Source organism: Rhodofomes roseus (assembly GCF_022264815.1).
Source record: "Rhodofomes roseus strain CIRM-BRFM 1785 chromosome Unknown C8Q71scaffold_19, whole genome shotgun sequence".
Taxonomy (NCBI): domain Eukaryota; kingdom Fungi; phylum Basidiomycota; class Agaricomycetes; order Polyporales; family Fomitopsidaceae; genus Rhodofomes; species Rhodofomes roseus.
The window spans coordinates 12,806-34,357 of record NW_025952975.1 but is presented as its reverse complement, the minus strand read 5'-3'; the positions used below and the strand labels follow the sequence as shown (position 1 = coordinate 34,357).

The 21,552-nt window shown below is 55.6% G+C and overlaps 2 protein-coding genes across 2 annotated transcripts; both read right to left on the bottom strand.

Moving 5' to 3' along the window:
• Window positions 1–1,117: 1,117 nt before the first annotated feature.
• On the bottom strand, window positions 1,118–15,460 carry C8Q71DRAFT_725793 (uncharacterized protein; the record flags this gene model as incomplete). Its single annotated transcript, XM_047921716.1, has 43 exons — window positions 1,118–1,175; window positions 1,583–1,618; window positions 1,809–1,866; window positions 1,952–1,979; window positions 2,189–2,305; window positions 2,352–2,548; window positions 2,604–2,732; window positions 2,816–3,018; window positions 3,068–3,150; window positions 3,203–3,365; window positions 3,629–3,932; window positions 4,180–4,381; window positions 4,410–4,547; window positions 4,639–4,659; window positions 4,905–5,024; window positions 5,070–5,127; window positions 5,227–5,421; window positions 5,485–5,613; window positions 7,416–7,727; window positions 7,765–7,949; window positions 8,036–8,401; window positions 8,600–8,671; window positions 8,767–8,942; window positions 8,968–9,042; window positions 9,074–9,245; window positions 9,331–9,483; window positions 9,585–9,931; window positions 10,175–10,532; window positions 10,686–11,357; window positions 11,433–11,464; window positions 11,721–12,054; window positions 12,107–12,174; window positions 12,220–12,442; window positions 12,491–12,550; window positions 12,587–12,964; window positions 13,020–13,186; window positions 13,238–13,326; window positions 13,369–13,618; window positions 13,762–13,998; window positions 14,031–14,452; window positions 14,539–14,702; window positions 14,728–15,246; window positions 15,278–15,460. The coding sequence occupies 43 exons, from the start codon at window positions 15,458–15,460 to the stop codon at window positions 1,118–1,120; spliced, it is 8,253 nt and encodes a 2,750-aa protein (XP_047775870.1).
• Window positions 15,461–17,642: 2,182 nt separating this feature from the next.
• On the bottom strand, window positions 17,643–20,544 carry C8Q71DRAFT_713220 (uncharacterized protein; the record flags this gene model as incomplete). The annotated part of the gene is made up of 5 exons (XM_047920904.1): window positions 17,643–18,207; window positions 18,261–18,612; window positions 18,670–19,423; window positions 19,586–20,261; window positions 20,309–20,544. Coding segments are annotated over 5 exons (2,583 nt in total), but the record flags the coding sequence as incomplete, so codon positions are not given.
• Window positions 20,545–21,552: the final 1,008 nt, after the last annotated feature.

The window sequence follows — 21,552 nt, the reverse complement described above, 5'->3', positions numbered from 1 at the left end:
GTAAGAACACACTAGAAACTTGGTAATAGTCCATTATGTATGTACAGTAACAAGTGCTTATAAAGCATTGGAACATTGGTAATCAATATCTTGGTAATAGTACATATGAGACGGGCCAATGCCTTCTTAATCCGGTCCAACCCCATAAATCCTATGACAATCCTATACACCCCTTATGTATCCCATTCTATCCTCCAAGAGTCCTGTATTTCATCCCTTATGTACCCAATCCAATCTCATAGACCCCTTATGTATCCTATCTTATTCTGTATCTCAGCCCTTGAATTTTCAATTCAATCCTGTGTTAATCATGTATCACCACCTTTATGCATCCCATCCTATCCTGTGTCAATCCTAGAGCCATTGCTATGTACTCAACACAATCCTGACTCCTCATTGGGATACTGCTGCTTCAGCAGCATCACACCATATAAGTAGATACTGTCTTAGATAGTGCCAAGACAGTGCTTCCTGAATTTTGTGGCAACTAACTGCTGTTCCACCTATCTTTGTAGTTTAGGGGTATGATGCAGGGTTAATTTCTAACCTGTTCTGACTTGCTGGGGAGTGGGCCATGCCTGGCATTACAATTCCTTCAGTTATAATCCTAAGAGCACGCCACCCCTATGTCCACTACTGTCACATCAGTACAATCAAGTCCTTCTTCTGGATACATTTCCCCTATTTGGAAATCTGACATGAGTGATTTAACTTACACAGCCAGACTTCCTTACAAAAATGGCATGAACAACAACTGAGCTCATGGTCTACATGTGTACAATTAACAAATCCTCTTCTTCATTGTTTAATTGAATGTGATTATGCCTTTCCTAAGGCTAGGACATTGATCTGGTTATTTTACACACTCCTTGAGGCATGTATAATTTTGATAAGATATGTGCAAATACTTTTTGTCATGACTAGTACAAACCTGGCATATCTAGTGGGACAAGCAGATTGACTTATTTTGCATTTCTTTGCCTCACTAATCATTACAATGCAATAACTGCAAGAGTATACTCAGCCAATTGATGGCTTTCATGTATGTATACTATATCTAGGATCATTCATGACTGAACAGATGCTATAAGTAAACTACAAAGGGTGAGTGATCATGTCAGAAAATGATTTTCCCTTGATCTTGCTTGATCTTCCTGTCATATTTGGGCTCTGTCCTGTTATGGTTCTTATATAAGTTGTAGACAGCTGAATAACGAATTAATTGCCGAGTTGATAGGTATAGCGATATTGGTCACGGTAACAAAGGTTTGTATTGCCTATTACGATCCCTGAGGTACGAAGGAATCATTCTTATGACTGGAGGGGATGAAACGCCTTACAGTGGCACCCGATTTGGAAGGAGTCCATGTGACTTTTTGAGGCCCAGATAAGCAAAGTTAAGTAACTGATACTAATGTCCTATTAGTGGGACCTAAAATTTGAAACTCCCAGACGACGCGACTTGCACCAACAGATACAAATAAATGCTGTGGCTGGCTGCTCTGTCCTGGGGTGAGGGCCCATGAAACACCTTCCAGTGGCGCCCAATATGGCAACTGGTGGCTTTCATCATGTGACTTACAGGCTGGCTGGCTGCTGTGGCCTGCCAGCGCTCACACTGTATACAGTCAATTAGTAAGTAATCATAGTAGACATAGTATGCCCATCTGATAGCCATCCGTTCAAAGAGTATACAGTAATATTCCTAAGCACTTACAGTGGCTGGTTGGGCTGGAAAGTGCAAAACAAAAAAATCTACATGTGCCTCTGCATAAGTCAAAGCACCTGTGTCTGCTCCAGATACTCACTGAATCATCAGGACAGTGACCTCATGCAGTTGAATGACTTTGTATGTGTCAGTTGCTTCTGTGATACAGCAAAGATGAGCAATATTGGGCAATTTGAACACTAGTGAGCATATTATTGCTTGTGTGTCATGTCTATCACTGACCTGTGTCATTGATGATGACCAACTGTACCTGTTTAGCTTCTTATCATATTATCAGGATTTTGCACATTTTTACAAGCTCATAACAAGCCCATTTGCCCTGTATCAGCTATGGTTTTCTTATTGGGCAGGTTGCCTACTACTTATGGCAATACACTTGTCTTATTCGCCGCTGCTGCGCCCGGCAGGGTCCGATATGCCAGTTGAGCATTTGTCTCAGTTGCAGCTGTCAGCCCTTACCATGTACGCCGTGTGTCCGCCATGTGTCGCCCCTAAACACCTTGATGAGGAACGTTGGGGGTTTTGTCCTAAGCTCTGAGTACAGAAACCACTCTCACTGCTCATAAACATTGGGTACTAATCCATAGACATCTCATACACGAGTGGGGAACAAGTTATCTACCTCTTTGTTGTAGTCAAATGTAGTGGTAGCTCCAGCCTTTGCTGCTTCCTTCAATGTCATATGTCCTGTCTCCAATGTTTGAAGCATGGTAGCCATGTTGAACCAGACCATTGATCCACGACCACATTCATCTCCTTCCATTGTCTCACAGTTCTCCCTTGTAGGCACACTACCATCAGTGTGTACAAACTTGAGATCTGCATAAGTTAGATCAGAACATGATAAGTATGGAGTTGTGAATGGTGTACTTACCATGGATATCAATATTGAAATGCAGAAAGAGGGAGGAAGGATATATGACAGGGGTCCAGGGGGGCAGCTCAACAACAATCCCAGCTTCCCATACCACAAGCCAGGAGCGGTGCTTTGAATTGAACTTGGCTAGATTAAAGTATTTCATTTGTAAGGGATGTGGAATGTGGCTGATAACTCACAGTTAGGAAGGACTTAAACCATCAGAACACATATCCCAACAGGATTCTTAGCATCTGTATGAGGCATGCAATGAACACGGGGCTCATTGGGAAAGCTTCCATTGAGACAGAAGTCCCAGAAACCACCAAAGAGTGGGGATAAGCCAGTGTGCAATGCATGCCACTCTGCAGACTTTTTGAACCTTTGATAAACAGCTGGAAAGACAGCCTCTACTGTGCTTTCAATGAACTGACTGGTGGAAAACATGAGGTTATGAGGTGTCAAGACAAGGTAGAACTCACTTTAGAAGTTTGAACAAAGGATCACACAAAACAGCCTGAACCTTCTGTTCATTGTTTCTGTGCCACCTGGTCTTGGTGATCTTCTGTGGAGAAGTCAATAATCATAGAAATTGGTATATATGAAGGAGAACATACAGGAGATGATTGGCGCCAATGACCTATAATACAGGCCATGTGTTTGCCTCTTGGGCCTTTGGCAGCTTGCTTCTGCTCAGTGGTATCATGAAGAGCTTCACCAATGAGCATATCAGGGATGTGAGCGAAAGCCTCTGGGTTGAGAAAGGATGCGGGGAAACCCCTGTAGAAAAAAAGGCAATTACAAATATCCACAACTCTGAGAGCAGATTGGGGGCTGCACTTTGTATGAGATTATACCCCCTTCACCTAAGTCCAGGGGGTCAGCGTGGTTAAGGGACTAGGTAGGGTCGGGTAGGGTCGCAGTAGGCGCCCACCCTAGCCCGTAAGCGCTGGCCCTAGCCCGTAAGCGCTGGCCCTGGCCCCTAAGCGCTGGCCCTAGGTGCGCCAACGGTGCACAGGGAGAACACTGCGCCGCCGGCGCACTCCAATGCACATGACTTGGCCGCGCCGGGGTGCGTCATTGGCGCACTCCAGCGCATGGCCTCAGCGCTCGCCCATGTGCACCAACGGGGCATGCCGCGGTGGGCGGCCAGTGTGCAGCCGACAAGCACGCGCGCGTGCGCCAATGACGCACATTTGCCCACAGAAAACCTTAGGTGATCGACGATCTGCGGGCTCACAAAAGGGTGGAAGCCTTCCAGTGGGCGAGCTGGGTCAATCAGCGGTACGCGTGGCGATCTGTCGCGCGTTCGATGATTGACCCAGCCGAACACGGTAGGCGGACACCCTTTGGGACAAAGCAGATGAGTGGATCATGAATGTGCTCATTGTGGCTTACGCCGTAGTGTTTGCTGTACATGAAGGTTACATGAAGGTTGAACAGACTGGGCCCCAAGTAGGGGGCTTGTGTAAGAACATGCTAGTAGAAATTGCCTTGGAACACACACGAGCCGATGCCACACGGCGGGCTGCCGTGGGAGAGGCAGTTAGGCGCATCAATGGCATGAGTAAGCGCGAGTGCGCCAATGACGCACCTGGGCGCGCAGGCACCCCGCTCGAGCGCGTTGCCGTTCTCGTGCATAAGTGCACCAATGGCGCATTTTTGAACGAGTGAGTGGAACAGTCGACTGCAAGTGGGATCTGCGCACAAGTGCACCATCGGCGCACTCTTTGCGCGTCCGAGTTGGGATGAAGTAAACCAATGGGCAGCTCGTGCACAAATGCACCAAAGGCACACTTTTTACGCGAGCAAATTGGGATTCACTAAATCAACGGGCGGCCTGTGTGAGAGTGCCCCAATGGCGCACTTTTCTTGAAAGAGGGTGAACATAGCCGTCCCAATGGAGGACGTGAGTTTTAAGTCATTCATAAATGCGGGTAATCCTAGCCTGATTGTTTGCATCTGGCAGTACAAAGGATAGTAATTCATCATAACGATTAAGCAATCATTTCATTGACACTTAACATTGTTGCGCAGTGTCATCCTTGATTACGTTCTGTGCACCCTTGATGATCTGAGATGGATTAGATCATCACAGGAGATCGAGATTGGAAGGTTAGACCGTGAAGACGGAGCTGTGCAATGTGTCACGAATGTTACGGAACAGTTAGTCCTTTCGCATCTCATCAGTATGATCTGCATCATTCGTATCATCCTCATCACCCCGTGCGGTGATTATCTATCTCGGGCGGCCACCTGTAGCCGTGGGCCGCCATCTGTACCATATGCTACCGGACACTGCCCCGGTGATCTGCTTACGTATCTCTCCGCGTTGATCGCATTGTCTCTTGTATTTAAACTCGTTGTACAGTAGCGGTCGAACTTCACGTTCGACCTGGTTAACTCTTGAATCCTATCTCCTTCGCTTGCCCACTTCCCCTACGCCCTAGCGGCAGGTGACGACCAAGCTCAGATAGGCCCGACCGACCAGGAGCCTTTGAGGAAGCCAGCACGGCTCGTCCTCTCGAACGCCACAACGGATCTAGACTCTAGACAAGAGTAAGCCCTTGTTAAAGGCAGCGTCTTCAGTAGAAGTTTGTTCTCGTATTGGCTATCGCCTTCATCATTGTCCCGCTCCTACCCGTCGCGTAACATTAGGTCGAACGTGCCCTCTGCCACCATTCCTCTGGTGTAGCTATCCCATCTCAAGACCTCGAACGTCATTCCGCTATCCAATTGCTTAGGGTGAACAACGCCGCTCGACGATAGGTCGATAGTTTCGCCAAGGTGGATACCTCGGACCTTCGCCAAATCGAACCCAGTATCTACGGACTGCCTGCGCTAAAAGGCACTCTCCTCTGGGATCCTACCCTCCGAGTATTCTACATCGACCACGAACCCTCTCCCCTTGGGATCCGCCCACGGCAGGACGAGAAGAACGAGTGGCACTGGTACCACTTCCACAAGGACGTCCCGCAGAAGGATTACCCATCCCTCACTGCAGCTGTCCTCGACGAACTCCGGTTTGCTAAAGCCAAAGCGAACCTTCCGAAGCCCGAACCGAAAGCGACCGCATTGCTCCTCCGATCAATCTCCCAACAGTCTAAGGAGATTGAAGCCGACGAGTCCGACGAATCCGACGAACCCGAGATCCCTGTGACCTCTGGATCAGCACCCCAGAACGTGTTTGAGCAGGCGCAGCATCAGACCCACACCGAAACCGACATCAGCCCCGAGATTGATCACTATCTAAACCCCGAGATGACGGAATCAACGACCCAAGCACAGCTTCAGCAGCTGTACAATCTGATTGCCGAGAAGGACCAGCGCATTGCGGCGCTGGAAGCCCATTCAGGTGGCAGCGACGCCCGCGCCGCCGTTACCGAGAAGGTCAAAGTGAAAGAGCCAGGGAGATTCAAAGGAGACCCGGCTAAGCTTGAGACCTTCCTCTATGACATCGACAACTACCTCATCGCCGCAGGATACGAGAAAGTCCCCGACTCGCAGAAGATCGCCCTCCTCCTCTCCTACCTCGATCGTGAATCGACACAGACAGCCAACTGGCTCCTCCTCCACCAGACTCTCGACACGCAGGCCACTGCTGAAGGGAAACGACGGTTTAACACCTATGACAAGTTGAAGAAGGAGCTTCGTAAAGCCTTCCCAATTCACCGTGCCCAGGACCAGGCCACGTCGACGTTGCGAGCCCTCAAACAAGGAAAGATGGGCACTAATGACTATCTTAACCTCCTAATCACTCTCCTCGCTCGTGCGGGTGTCACGGAAGAGCGCAACAAGATCTACGAGTTGAAGAACACCATTTGACCCGAGCTCTGGAGGTCGATTTCCAGCCACTACCCACCTCCCTCAGACTTCGATGGGTACGTCGAGATGGCTCGCAATCTCTCGGCGCAGCACCAGCCTGACCGCATCCTTGCCAACCCCTATGGACGCGTTGACGAGCCGATGGACATCGACCGGATGACACAAGAGGAACGGATGCGCCACATCTGCGATGGACTCTGTTTCATATGCCACAAACCCGGACACCGCGGGCGTGAGTGCACGGACAATCCACGCCGTGGAGGAGGCTTTGGCCGAGGTCGAGGCAGACCGCAACAGCAGCCACAGAAGACCACTCGAGTCCGAGTCGTCGAAGACTGGGGCTCGATGACGGAGGAAGAACGCGCGGAGGTGCTCCCAGAACTGTTGAAGGGTTTTCAGTAAGGTCCTCTGCCTTGACGTCAGAAGGACCCTTGTATGTCTCGCACGTATCCAACGACAGCAATCGATCACTATTTATTCCGATTACTGTGCGAGGCTCGAAAATCGTCAACACTAAAGCCCTCATCGACAGTGGAGCACAATCCACGTTCATCCACCCTCGCATGCTTGTGCGCTCAGGGATAGTCCCCGAGAAGCTGGACGCCCAGATACGAGTCTTCAATGTTGACGGCACTCCCAACAGAGAAGGAACGATCACGCATCGTGTCCAACTCATCTACGACTGGGCTGGAACACGACGCCATATCCCAGCCTACGTTTGTAGCATCGGCAAGCAGGACGTACTATTTGGGTGGAACTGGCTGCAGCAGCTGAACCCCACCATTGACTGGGTGAAGCGCGAAGTGTCAGAACCGATCCCCGAGACTAGAACCAAGCCTGGGTTTGCATCTCTACGAACCACTGTTGAGGAAGTAGCCGACGAGGAGATAGTCGAGCTGGACCGCCTCACGACCACGGACGAACCAATCCTAACACTACCCTTCTACCCCGGGGGCCCCGAGAGGCCGAAATCCTCGGAGATACCGCATTCGGTAACTTACTTACCGAATGCGGTAAGTCGTGACACGCGCGAGCGTCCAAGCGCCAGCCCGCGGACTTGTGGCTGCAGCCACCCAGCCCGCCGGGTTCAGCCATCCAGCCCGCCGACCTCTCGCTCTCAGCCACCCAGCCCGCCGACCCTCTCGCGTATCCGTCGCACGCCCGCCGCCCTCGACGCTCCACAAGATCGCCCGCGCAGTCACCGAGCGCACGCGCGTGCGCGTTGGCACGTGATGGGCCGCGCGTCGCGACACGCTCGGCCGCCCAGCTCCTCGTCCTCCCCTCGCCTTCCCCTCTCCCCCTCGCTTTGCTCGCACCCTCCAAAGACCACCGCATCACCCGCAACACGACGCACCGGCCCGTTCGCAAGAAACGGGCCGTGACGTGGCACTCGCGACGCGCAAGAGCCGCGTCGACGGACCGCGCCGACCCTCGGGATCGCGCCTCGGGCAGCCAGGGACGACTCCAGCAACGCGCCAAGGCCGTCGCTGGACTTGTAGGATGTGCACTGGCGCAGGAGAGGTCCGCCGCAGGACGCGGCTAGCCATGGTGAGTGGCCGCCGCTGCTGAGACTCACCCAGCCCTCCCTTCAGCCACCCAGCCCGCCCTTCAGCCACTCAGCCCACCCACCCCCAACCTGCCGTCGCACCAACGCCGCCCCTCAAGCCCCACAACATCGCCCGCGCCCTCAGCATCGGCGCGACTGGTCCCGTCAGCGCCCAGACGCCGCCGCTGTCCCTCCTGTCCCCACCATCCCTACCCCGCCGCTCCTCTTCTCCCCGAACCCCCGCCTCGCACCGTCCACCGCATGTCAGGCATACACCCCGCGAGCCCATCGTCAAGACGGGCCGCGCGACGCGCCGAGCAACAGCGCCCAGGTTGCGCGCGACCACGGACGGCTCCAGCGACGCCCGGGGCCTGCCGCAGTCCTCACGATCGCGCGACACGCGACCAAGCGAAGCTCCAGCGACGCGCCAAGAGCGGCGCTGGAGCTAGAGCGAGAATTCTGACGAGGAGAGGGCTGCAGGACATCGCCTGGTAAGTCCCAGCTCGCTGCCCTTCCCTCCTCCTCAACACCACAGCCCCGGCAGAACACCGCCCGCGATGTCCACAAGGGCATGCCCAGGCCCGTCTGCAACAGACGAGCTCAGGACGTGGCACGTGGGACGCGCTTCCGCGTCCCAACTCACCGTCCAGACGCGCGTGCGAAGACCGCGCGGCGAGTGTTCGCAAAGGGCTCCAGTGACGTAACAAGACCGTCGCTGGAGCCAAGGGGAGGGTAGTGTTGCAGCAAAGGGGGCATGTAGCCTCAGGGAGCGTCGTTGGTGCAGGTGAGTGCCCACTACCACACCCTCACCGAACACGACGCGCTGACAGGCTCGATGAGCAGCCACCCGCCCTTATCAGCCCAGGCACACCGCGACAAGCAGGGGCTCGACGAACACAAGCGCGCTTCGAGCGCTAACGCAACGACAGCAAGCCCGCCGACTGCACACGCGACGAGCACAAGCCCACGCCCGGCGTACGACGAGCCTACGCACAACTCGCGCAAGCCCACCGCGCAGCAGTTCGCCCCGCCGTCGAACACATGCAGCGCAGTGCACCCGCGTGCGCCCGATGCCCGCCCCACGAGCTACAACTCAACAAGCAAAGGCGAGACGCACGCGATGGCGGCCACACAACAACAGCGCGACGCCGAGCAACAGCCCACCACACGGGTGCAGCGAGCGACAGCCCGATGCTCCCAGGTGTGGCGAGCAAAAGCTCGACGAGCATGGACACGCAAACACCGGGCGAGCGGGCCTGTGGACACGCTCGCGGGGGTAAGCCCGAGCCCTATGTAGTACCGGTAGCCCGTAGTGTTAAGAAAAAAATACATATATATTGTCTTGAAGTCAGTCAGCCCCCCTGAAGCAGGTACCCGCCCCGCAAGCTCAGCCACGTTCAGCCACCCAGCCACCGGGCTCAGCCACAGCCCGCCAACCTCCACTTCGTCGCCACACCCATCCCTCCGCCTCTCTCGCCCTTCCGTTGCATGCCCACCGCCGCCGATCTTGCCAGACACCGCCCACGCCTTCAACAACCACGTGCGCGCCGTCGCCGGCAAGATGCGAGCCGTGCAACATGGCACGCGCGACCGCCCATATCACCCCCACCCTGCCTCCTCTCCTCTACCCTCGTCTCCCTCGCAGCCCCTGACGACTCACCCGACGCGCGCAACGCGCCGCACGCACCCGTTTGCACGAAACGGGCAGTGACGTGGCAGCCGCGACGCGCCAGAGCGTTCACGCCGCCGACCTCTGGCTGCCGCCACCCAGCGCACCACCTCGCCGGCCTCACCCCTCCCATCCCCACGCAGTCTGTCTCCCCTTCTGCCCGTTCGTCGCCTGCCCACGTCACGGGCTGCGCCAGTGGCGACACGCAAGCTCGATCCCCGCTGCCCACCGTCCCTCCCACCCTCACCCTCTTCATCGCACCTCCCGCGCACTCTCGCGCGACAGGTCCCACCTCGACAACGCGGCCTGCCAGCGGGTTGACGCGCGACGCGTCCGCGACGTGGCACGCGCGCAGCCCAGTCGCGGCGGCAGCGAGCAATCAACCGCGCTCCAAGACCGCGCGCCGCCCGTCCCCAACGTCTCCAGCGACGCCAGAAGAGCGTCGCTGGAGCTACGCGTACCGAACTCGGAAGGAGGGGAGGGTTAGAACCCACAGGAGGGCCGGAAAATCAGGTAAGTAACCGCCCCCTTCCTGTTTGGCATACCCACCCTCTCCACCAGCCCTCCTCGCCCTCCTGTCACCTCGCGCGTCACCCCGGACCCTGTCGAAGACGCGCCACGCCGTGCGCAAGAGCACACCCGGGCGCATCGGCAAAAGAGGGGCCACGCGAGGCGGCGAGCGCGAGTCGCCGCCGCCGTCTCTCATTATCCCCCCCCCCTCCGTCCTCCCGCCCTCGTACACCCAGCGCGCCCTCAACCGCCCTCCCCACGTGCCCGTCGTCACGAGACGGCTCCGGACGTTACACCCGGGACGCCCTATCGCGTCCCCGTCGGTTTCCCAGCCGCGCGTCCGAAGATCGCGCGTCGGGTGGCCACGAACGGCTCTAGCGACACAACAAGTGCGTCGCTGGAGCCATGGACAGGGGAGCTCGGCGGGAAGAAAGGGAAGGCGCGGCAGGGAGTGCCGTTAGTGCAGGTGAGTGCCACCACCCCCTCCCTCATCGAATAACACCGCCCGACGAGGAGTGACCCGCCGCGCACGAGTGCGACGAGCACCCACCCGCCCCACGAGCCCCGCTACGCCGCGAAGGGCGAGGGCGCGACGAACACCAGCCAGGGGAGCGCACACCTGACGATCGCTCCCCCCGCCAACGTCAGGCCGGTGAACGCGAATCGCAAGAACGCGAGCCCCAGCCCTGGGGGGCACGCTCGATCCGCGCGAATGCGCCGCGCACGCCCCGCCCGCCGCTGTGAGACCCCCCGCCCGTGCTGAGCGCAGAGCGGACGGGCTCCACGCGGACTCCCTGCCGTGCACGAACCCAGCGCGCACGAACGCGCCAAGCGCGCCCGCGCCAAGCCTCCGCTGGACGCGAACAAGCCCCGGCTGTCCGTCCGCTGCGACGACGGCTGGGGAGCGAGTCCTCCCTCTCGCCTGTCCAGCCCTCCCCGCGTCCCGCACGAGCCCCGCGCCGCCGTCTGCGAGGCCTGCGCCGCCTTCTGCGAGGCCTGCGCCGCCGTCTTCGTGGCTCGCGTCGCCGTCTGCGTGGCCCGGCGCTGTCGCCTGTGAGCCCCCGCCGTCATCTGCGCGGCCTGCACCGTCGTCTGCGAGGTGCGCGCCGTCGTGGAACGAAAGGTGCGCGCCGTCGTCTGCGAGTTCTGCGCTGCCGTCAGAGTGTGGCCACGATGTCTGCGGGTGCCACGGTGCTGTCTTTTTGTTGTCTGAAGGCTGTTCCTGTTATCTATGAGTCTGTGGGCCTTGCTATCATGTATATAGTTTGTCTTGTAGCACAGCCAATATATCTCTTACCCTTCTCATGATCTTGTGCATTCTCTCGTGGTCTGTCAGCACACAGGTGAGGTATTAGGAGTGTGTATAGCATTATAAGTGAGTATATCCAGGCACAGACATTAAAGATGAGCTAATGAGTGGGGAGCATAGGGAATGAGTGGGCATGTGTGTATGGTGCACGCTATGTACAGTATGAGGAGATTAGCAAGCCCTAATGTAACACAGACAGGGAATAAGGCTAGTCTTCATCAGAGGTTGGGAGTGAACTGAGATCTGAACCACTGAAATCCTCGGCCACTTCCTTACCCTTCCCCTTATCTGCAGCCTTCAAAGCAGCACGATCTGCACGCTTCACCTTCTTCTGAGCCTCCTTCTCAACCTTGCGCCTATGCTTCTTTGCTGCGCGTGCCTTCCGTTTCTCTTCATCAGTCCGCGCCGGTCCTTTCTCTCGAGTCGTCTCGCGCATCAGCCGGATGCTCTTCTCAATCTTCGTGATCTGCCAACCGGTCAGGCTGCGGTCAAGTGTGAGTCGATCCTTGTCGATAACGACTCCGCCACCCTCAGTCTTCTGATAGTGCTTGCGTGCTCCCATAGTCAGGCATTCCCAGTGAGTAAAGGTCTTTTTCTCTGGGACAGACCCCTGGTTGATCAATCAGTATATGGTACAGAAGGGACAAACAAGTAGGACTCACATCTTTCCGCCTGATTCCCGGGCGGGGACGCACAACAACGACGTCGTTGGCATCAAACGTTCTCCTCGCTTCGTACATAAGTACATAGCACACATGTCAAATTGAAGACTCACAACAATGGCACTGAACAGCCTCACACTTTTCAGTTGTAGGCCCTTCAGTAGTCCATGAGAGCACAGTCGAAGCCTGACTTGAGATCGCATGAGGCACCGCATTGTGGACATGGACTTTGCGGCGTGCTTCGAGATCGGCTAGGGACGACCCAGCCTTGTTAGACTCAGCTGCAGCAGCCATCCCCGCCGTATGGTCTCGAGCATGAGCCTCAGCATTCTTATTCTAAAGACAAATTCAGCTGATGTAGACCATGTACAAAAGCACACGTACAAAACGACCCTTCTTTCTCAGTCTTTCACGACTGAATTCTTCCGGCTGGTGCAACATGAGCTAAGCATGAACAGGGCTCAACAGAATAACACATACCGTGACAGACCGCTCTCGCCGCATCACCGCTGCTGGAAACGGTGCACGTTCCAGTTGAGGCGTCGGAGCAGGCGTCGGAACAGGCGTCGGAACAGGCGTGGGAGCAGGCGTCGGAACAGGCGTGGGAGCAGGCGTCGGAGTCCACTCAGGTGTTGCACGTCGTGTACGCTTCGATGCTCTTGGCGCAGGGTCGGGCAGTGGCGTCGAAGGGCCAGGCGGCTGCGTCAATGCGTCGGGCGGCAGCGTCGAAGCGTCGGGCGGCACCATTGAAGCGTCGGGCGGCGGTGTCGAAGTCCGTGGACGCTTGGACACTCGTGGTGGACCAACAGATCCAGCCTGCGGAACAGCCCGCTGGGTTGTTATCAAACCCGGTGACCCCTACAAAAATACGAGTCATTACGTCTCCATTCAACAGACGGAAACCAATGCTTACGTCCTCCTCCGGTAACGACGCCCCTGCAGCAAGCGGAGATCCATTGTTGTCGAATGCTCCTTGCCAAATGTCATCCTCACCTATGTTGACAGCCAAAGGCTGGCCCGACTTGTCCAGAACGGCACGCTTATGTCGAGGTTGTACTCGAAACGACGTGTCAGTTGGGACTTGGGACAGAGTAAGTAAATAGACGATGAACAGAACAAGGATCAACTCACCATTTGTAGGCTGATTATCCGTAGGCTGATCACCCGTAGGCTTAGGGTTTGATGGTACCGGGTTAGCAGTACTAGCCATGCTGTACCGGCTTGTGAGCCACGAAAAACCCGAAATTATCACAGATAATCACCTGGAATCGAAGCAGCAATTTTTTAAGCACCAAACGCCCGAAGAAAGCAGAGAACGCGTGCAAAAACGGCGCGCGAGAGGTGGGCGAAAGGTCGAGGAATAATCGCGCTGGCGCTGAGCGCGCGCGTCGGCACTTGCCGGGCGGGCGCTCAACCCCGAACGCGCGTCGCCTTCTGCCAAGTTCACTCCTCCTCCTACCCTCCCTCTCCACCGCCGCGCCGCCGCACTCTTGCCCGCCACTCCCGCGCGCTCTACACACCCCCTGCGACGTCGACAACACCGAGGCCGCCGCCACACGCGCCCCCGTCAGGAAGAGACGGGCCGCGCGTCGCCATCCGCGCGACCCGTCACGCCCCTCTCGCCTTCCTCCTTCCAGACTGCGCCTCCCTCGCACCAGCAGCCGCCGCTCCCACCTCTACAACACGCCCCGCGAGCGCGTCGACTGGCGACCGCCTCGTGACGTGGCAAGCACGACGCGCAAATGCGTCGTCGTCGGTCGGCCGGCCGCGCGTTCGAACGTCGCCCGTCAACCGGCGATCGACATGCTCCAGCGATGCACTAAGTGCGTCGCTGGAGCCTCGGAGGGGCGCATGGAGGGGAGCATGGTGGTTGGAGCCGCGAGCAAGGTACGCTGCCGCTTCCCGTCCGTTTCGGCTCACTCACCAGCCCCCACCGCCCGCCGTTCATCGCCCACCGCGTGCCCCCTCTGGCGTCTGTCCCGTGACCTCACCAATGCCCAACGCGGCCCCGTCGTCATGCCATGGCCCCGCACCCGAGAAACCCCGCCTCCCAGCGATCGAGGCGACGCGGGAAGTGCGACGGCGAGCCGCCACCCACCACTGCCCACCCCCATTGTGCCGCCGCCCTCGCGCCGTCGTACGACCACCCGGCCCTCAACCACCCGCCACACGAGCCCGTCGTCAAGCGACGGGCTCAGAACGTGGCCCATGGGATGCGCAATCGCGTCCCTTCTTCGCTGCTCGGACGTGCATGTGAAGATCGCGCGTCGGGCGCCCACGGGGAGGGAAGTGCAGCGGCAAGGGAAGGAAAGGGGTAGTAGCAGGGACGGCAGCACGGACGGCTGTCTACATAGGTAAGTCCACCGCCCCCTCTTCGAACACAGCCCTCTGGCACCTGCTGCCCGACGTGCACGAGCGAGACATGCACTCACCTGCCCCACCAGCCCAGCCACACCGCTACGGGCAGGGGCTCGACGAGCGTGGGCTCGACGCGCACGAGCTTGACGAACCCCAGCCCATGCCGACCCGCCCGACGCGCGCAAGCACGCGGAGCAGCAGCCCGCCGTACGGGCGCATCAGGCGAGAGCCCGACGCGCTCAGGTGAGATGCACAAGAGCTACACGCGCATACGCCCGCCGCACGGGCTGAGCCCCCCGTGAGCCATCGCAACGAGCCCAAGCGACGACCCGCCCAACGCGCTCAGGTACGGTGTGCAACGCCCGCCCCGAACGATCGCGACGTGCCCAGGACCCGCCCAAGCTCGCTGAGCAGCAGCCCGCCGTACGGGCGCAGCAGGCTAGAGCCCGCCGCGCACAGGTACGACTCGCAAGAGCTCGACGAGCACGTCCGACGACCGCGGCTCGACGCACACGGACGAGCGATCGCGACGAGCCCACGACGACGCGCGCAAGCACGTCGAGCAGTAGCCCGCCGTACGGGCGCGTCAGACGAGAGCCCGACGCGCTCAGGTACGACCTGCGAGGGCTCGACGGCCACGACCCGCCTGACGGACACCAGCCCGACCAGCATACGCACGACGGCCACCGGATGCGCCCCCAATCTGCCCAACCCCGACGAGTGCGCACAACGAGTGCAGGCTCGCCGGAGGCAAGCCCGCCGAGTGCAGGCCTGTCACGTCCCTGCACGACAATGCGTGCCGGACGAACGCACGGCGGCGAGTGCACGCACGGCGGCGAGTGCACGCACGACGGCGAGGGCACGCACGACGGCGAGTGCACGTACGACGGCGAGGGCACGCACGGCGGCGAGGGCACGCACGACGGTGAGCGCATGCTCAATGGCTGCGCATCCGACGCGTCCAGCCGCGGCGAACGCAAGCTGCGGCGCGTGCATTGTTGTGCACAGAGCCCACCGTGCACGAGCGAACGCAATGATGGGCGGGCGGTTTACAGGGCATACGGAGGGCTGTGCCTCCTAGTATACAATGTGACAGTAGTGTACAGATCAATATATATATTTGATGCTTGAGAGTAAACCACGCTCGCGATACAACAGCAATACAACGTTTGTGACGAGTACAGTAAGCTCCGTAAGGATGTAAGTCATGTACTTAAGTCATTTTGAACACTATCCTAGTGGCCGTAATGGTGTAGTGGTTGAATGCTCTTCGGAGCACATTAAGGCGGGGGTTCGAACCCGTCAGCTACCTTTGTTCCTTCGAGATCTATGGTCGGCCGTCGCTCACATCCAGGTATATTCTGATTGAACTCCTCTGCTAATGACGGTATACTGCCTCGGTGACCACGCTTCTAATAATTCCTTATCCCCTTTTGCTTTTTGCCCTTCGACAATATTGTAACCGCGCTTGGGGTGATTTCTTGCTACACTCATTGTAAGCTTGTACTGGCCCATACTACAGCTTAGTACAGCTCATCAGTACGACTTTTGTACGCTTTTTACTGATGTTTGTACTGGTCATTAGTACGACTTTTGTACGACTTTTACTGATGTTTGTACTGGTTATTAGTACGACTTTTGTACGACTTTTACTGATGTTTGTACTGATCATTAGTACAACTTTTGTACGCTTTTTACTGATGTTTGTACTGGTCATTAGTACGACTTTTGTACAACTTTTACTGATGTTTGTACTGATCATTAGTACAACTTTTGTACGCCTTTTACTGATGTTTGTACTGATCATTAGTACAACTTTTGTACGCCTTTTACTGATGTTTGTACTGATCATTAGTACAACTTTTGTACGCCTTTTACTGATGTTTGTACTGATCATTAGTACAACTTTTGTACACTTTTTACTGATGTTTGTACTGATGGTTAGTACAACATTGTAGGCACTGTTACTGATGTTTGTCATGATGAATAGCATGCCTTTGTACAACTGTTCATGTGCAGACTACATGTGCAGAATAAGCATAGGATTGTGATTTGGATATTAAGTAGAGCAGGCAGCTATAAATTGGGATATCTCTATATGAGCTCCCGATGTTCACAGAACCACAGGAATACATCTAGACCATTGGAGAACCTAGTTTGTGAGATCTCCTGTGAGCTCCAGACAGCAAAATTGTCCAAAGTGCTACAAGTAGATGGGATTACTGCCTTTGCAGCATGACGAAGCTTTTCATCATGGAAAATAATCCACAGTGTCACGCCCACCAAGTCATTCCATGGGCATTTCTTGCCTGGGCTTTGGCCCCTATGACTCTCTGGCATGTAGGCACCCATGGGTGAGCCACAGCCATAGCAGTACTGGACACTGCTTCCTTTTGGCTGGGTTTTCCTCTTGAAATCAAACAATGCCCTTGTGCTGGCAGTGTTTGAAATGCCCAGATGGTCTGCACAGTCAACAAACAGCTCCCCGTGGCGGTCAATGATCTGACCACCAAGGGCCCAGCAGACAGGACACTTGGAACAGAGCTGGTCAAGGCATTTGGACAGGTCTTTGATCTGGTCCATCCGCTCCGCCTTGTCTAGTCGTCCACTTGCAGCTTCGAGTTGCATTCCTGTTCTCGCAATGTTGTCCGACTGAATGAACTGTATGTACATCAATTACAGAACTGGCATAATGGAACATAGGGCTCACCGCTTGTCCAGTAGGCAAACTAGTCCCGTTTATGGCAGGCATCTCGACTTGTGCCAAGTCTGCATCATCAAAGTCGCCAAACATGTAGTCATCTTCATCGGCTTGGGCAATGGCAGGCTGGATACCTGGCAAGTTCTGGAGACATGCAGGATTGGGCAAAGGTCCTGAAGCACACTGAGCCATGAGCTCAGTGATAGGAGTGTTGGGTTGGCAAATGTCGCAGAGCTGGTCAAAGCTCTCCGTCATGCATTTCCTCGCCTCGCCATCCATTGCCTCTGTCAGAAGAAGCCGCCGACACTGTGTTGTGTTTGCTGTGACCTTGTTCATGATGTCTGCCAGGCTGTAGTCTTTTTGGGGTACAGTGAGTTTAGTCCCCATGTGAGCCAGAACAACCACACATGGACGACCACGACGACCTCCGCGGGCAGCTGCCTGGACAAAGTCGACAGCACCAAAGGGAGCATTGATGAAGATGATGAGGTCGACATATGGGGCATCAATTCCATGGACAAAGGCACTTGTCGCAGCGATACAGCGGTGGGCTGATGTGGCACCAGCCATCCATTTGGTCTGGGTCTCCGTGCGCTCGTCTTGTCCTAGTGAACCATAGTACTTGAGACATCCAAGGGACTTGGAGATTGTCTCTGCATCGGCGACTTGTCGACAGAAGATGATGACACGTGAGTCAGAGCGTACAATACCAGTCAGATATGACTGATAGGTGAACCGGTGGACAAAGGCAAGGATGTGGTCTGCCTTTTGGAACTTGTACTGGTGGTACTGCAGTTCCCTCCGCCCAGTGGGTGCACGGATGACCTTGACGGAACCAGCGTTCATCCCGATGCTCTCTATGAAGTCTTTCTGGTGGTGGTCGGGGCTGATTGTTGCAGAGAGGTAGATCTTGGGCAGCGAGACTGTGCGCAAGACATCAATCTGCTTTAACTTGGGTCGAAATTGGCCCCCTGCCGTGAGGATTTGATGAGCTTCATCAATCACGAGCCGGTGGATCCGCTGTTCATTGGACTGTATGAAACTGGAGGGTTGTCAAGCCATGTGTCATCAGACAAGTACAAATATGACACTTACTTTTGAAGCCGTCGATCAGCTGCATGCTCCCATGAGACAAACAGTATTTGGAGGTCCTTTGCTGGATCAGAGGATTGGCTGAACTTTGCCGCCTTGACCCCTCTCTCGCTGGCTCGGCGGATTTGATCCTGGATGAGGGATACAAATGGGACAAAGACGATGGAGAGCTGATCCTGGTAGAGAAGCGCAGGGAGTTCATAGCACATACTCTTTCCCCCTCCAGTTGGTAGGATCCCAATGACATTGCGGTCACGAGCCAGCGAGCATGCAACAAGCTCATACTGAGCGTGGGATATGAATGAGGCGTGTGGATTGTTCAATCCTTGGCGCAAGAGGTCCCGTGCAATGGACACTCCAACAAAGGCGGTGTCCTCAGCCGCAGAACCAGTCATGTAGGTAGGCCTGTGACTAGGATTAGGCGCATCATAGTGGACAGGCGTGGAATATTGGAGGTAGGATGGAGCACTGCTGAGAGGCTGGCTGTCAACCTCCATAGAGCCTTGGGTTTCCTGCTCCTCATCAGAGCTAGGCTTGAATGGATCCCGCTGGTCAACAGAGTATGTCAATTCTGAGGTGTTTGCTGGTTTAGAGGCTGAACTGTCTGGAAGTCCGGGGGAGTATGGGCGAGGACGAGGAGTGAATTGGGGTACAGGGGGTTGGCGAAGAGGGGGACCTTCCTGTGACAAGGATCGCATGGCTACCGAGACTCCATTGACGACCGCTTTCTGGATTAGGTCCTCAAGGTGGACCTTCAGAGCTTCAAAGCTGGTGTTCACTGAAGCTGATACAAGAGCTGTGAGTTGTGCAACATCAACTGCAGGTGCAGCCGGTGCAGCAGGATGGTTCCCAGTGAGATGCGCGTGTTGTTGGTAGTTGGTAGCACGGAGGGGAACAGGACAAGGGGATTTCCCGACTCCAAGGACATCATGCCACATCTCGCAAAACCGGCGACTCTCGAGCATAGCGTCAGTTGTCAGGGAGGGGAGGTGTCCAACTTCACGAGCATAGATACGGCGGGCCATGTTGGTGTTGTGGTTCATCGTTTTGTCACCGAAGTTGTCCTGGATCGATGTCGGAGGGATGAACTCGCGCATGAGGGATACCGCAATATGACGCCAGATATGAAGAGAGAGGCCAACACCCATATGCGCACTTGTGATGCGCTGGAGGATGTGGGAGAACTGCTCCGAGTCGTACTGTTTCCCGTTTGCCATCCAAACAAACTCCTCGTGCTTCGCCTGGCCAGATGGCCCATCAAGAGCATGTGCCACGACGCACTCAAGAGGGCGCACTGCAACAAGGAAGAAGTCAAGAAGCCCAGCAACAAGATCTGGACAAAGAGTTGGGACCCAGGATAATGATTCCGTGAGGGAGGATGTCTTGGTACGCTGGTGAATGAACCAGGTTCCAAAACTCTTGTGGACGTTCCGAGGAATCTGTGCGTTGCTGAGACGGGTGTCGACAAATTCAGTACCACGTGGAGGAGGGGCAGGTGTCATGAAACAAAGGACGGCAAGCTCTTCGGTGAGAGCAGCAATATCCCCACGCAACTTGCGCAGACCTTGATGTTTCCAGCGGAAAACACCGAACTGATCGACTGTTGCAAGGGAGTAGTCAGGATGGGTGAAGAGCACCTCAAGCAGCCCCAGCTTAGGCTCCATGAACGGGCCCTGCTTCAACCACGAAAATCCAGGCCGTATGTCCGTGAGGTCTTCGGTGAGGTCGGCAGGAACAGAGATGGGAAGAAGATTCCCATTGCAGAGCTTCTCCATGCGTGATTCCACACTGCTGCAGATCTTTTGGAGACCAGTGCGCAGACGTGATAACTCGAGGGTGGTGCCTAGGCAGGAGATTTTAGACATGTCGTCTGACCAATCGATTTTAGCGGGGGCAGCCTGGCGTAGGACAAGTGAGGATGCATAACGCTGGTGGTCACGTAATGAGTTCCATGGTGTCATAGATCCGTCCACCAGGTAAGTTGAGCACTGATGCCTCACCGAACTGCAAAGTTGTCAGATGGTGTGATTCTCAATGATTGTGAAACTCACCCGAGGAGATTATCTTCATATTCTGTTGCACGTTGGATTGCCTGATAGAGGTGAAGGTTCCGTAATTGATACTCCCACTTTGCAAGGACACGCGTGTAGTCGTATGCAGGCATGAAACGACCACCGTCACGCAGGCCTGAGACAGCAAGCCAACATACAAGTGGACACTTCCACTGGTTCAAATCACTTCCATCTGCAGGGATGGCGACAAGGTTGTAGAGGAGAGTGTGGATCATGATGGACGTGATTAATAGGGGTCAGTTAGGAATTAATTACAAAAGAGGGTACCGGAATTTCGGGCTGAAAGTTGGTATGTAGGACGTCTATATCATGTAGATGATGGGTGCAAAGTTTCAGGGAAATCGGCGGACCGGTTTTCGAGCAGTGGGCAATTCTTTTTGTTAATAGGCGCATTTTTGCTATGTGCAGAGCCACAACAACAGCACTTGGCAGGAAGCTTGTTTATAGCGAAATGCTTCATTTGTATGTGTGAACATTGGTGCCAAGCCGCTTGGCGATTGGAGGTCTGATGCCGGTGCTATGGGCGAAAAATGCGTACCATGGGCAGGAGGGCATATTCTAGGAGACCAAGGAAGGGGATTTGGGGGTAGCTTCTTTATAGCTCATATGATCCATTGGTATGTAGAACCATGGGTACGAAGTTTGGGAGCCATAGCTGCAGCCGTTCCTTCTGGGCTGGCGGGCATCCCAGCCAAGGGGGGAGGCCACAACCACTAGCATGTGAACCATTACGATTTTGGGGTAGGGTCTTTATAGTCAATATGGTCCATATATATGTAGGAGTATGGGTACCAAATTTGGGAGCCATAGCTGCAGCGGTTCTTGCTCGGCCGGCGGGCATCCCAGCCAAGGGGGGAGGCCACAACCACTAGCATGTGAACCATTACAATTTCGGGGTAGGTTCTTTATAGTCAATATGATTCATTCATATGTGGGATTATGGGTACCGAATTTGGGAGCAATAGCTGCAGCGGTTCTTGCTCGGCCGGCGGGCATCCCAGCCAAGGGGGGAGGCCACAACCACTAGCATGTGAACCATTACAATTTCGGGGTAGGTTCTTTATAGTCAATATGATTCATTCATATGTGGGATTATGGGTACCGAATTTGGGAGCAATAGCTGCAGCGGTTCTTGCTCGGCCGGCGGGCATCCCAGCACAGGGGGGGAGGCCATGACCACTAGCATGGGAACTACTACGATTTTGGGGTAGGTTCTTTATAGC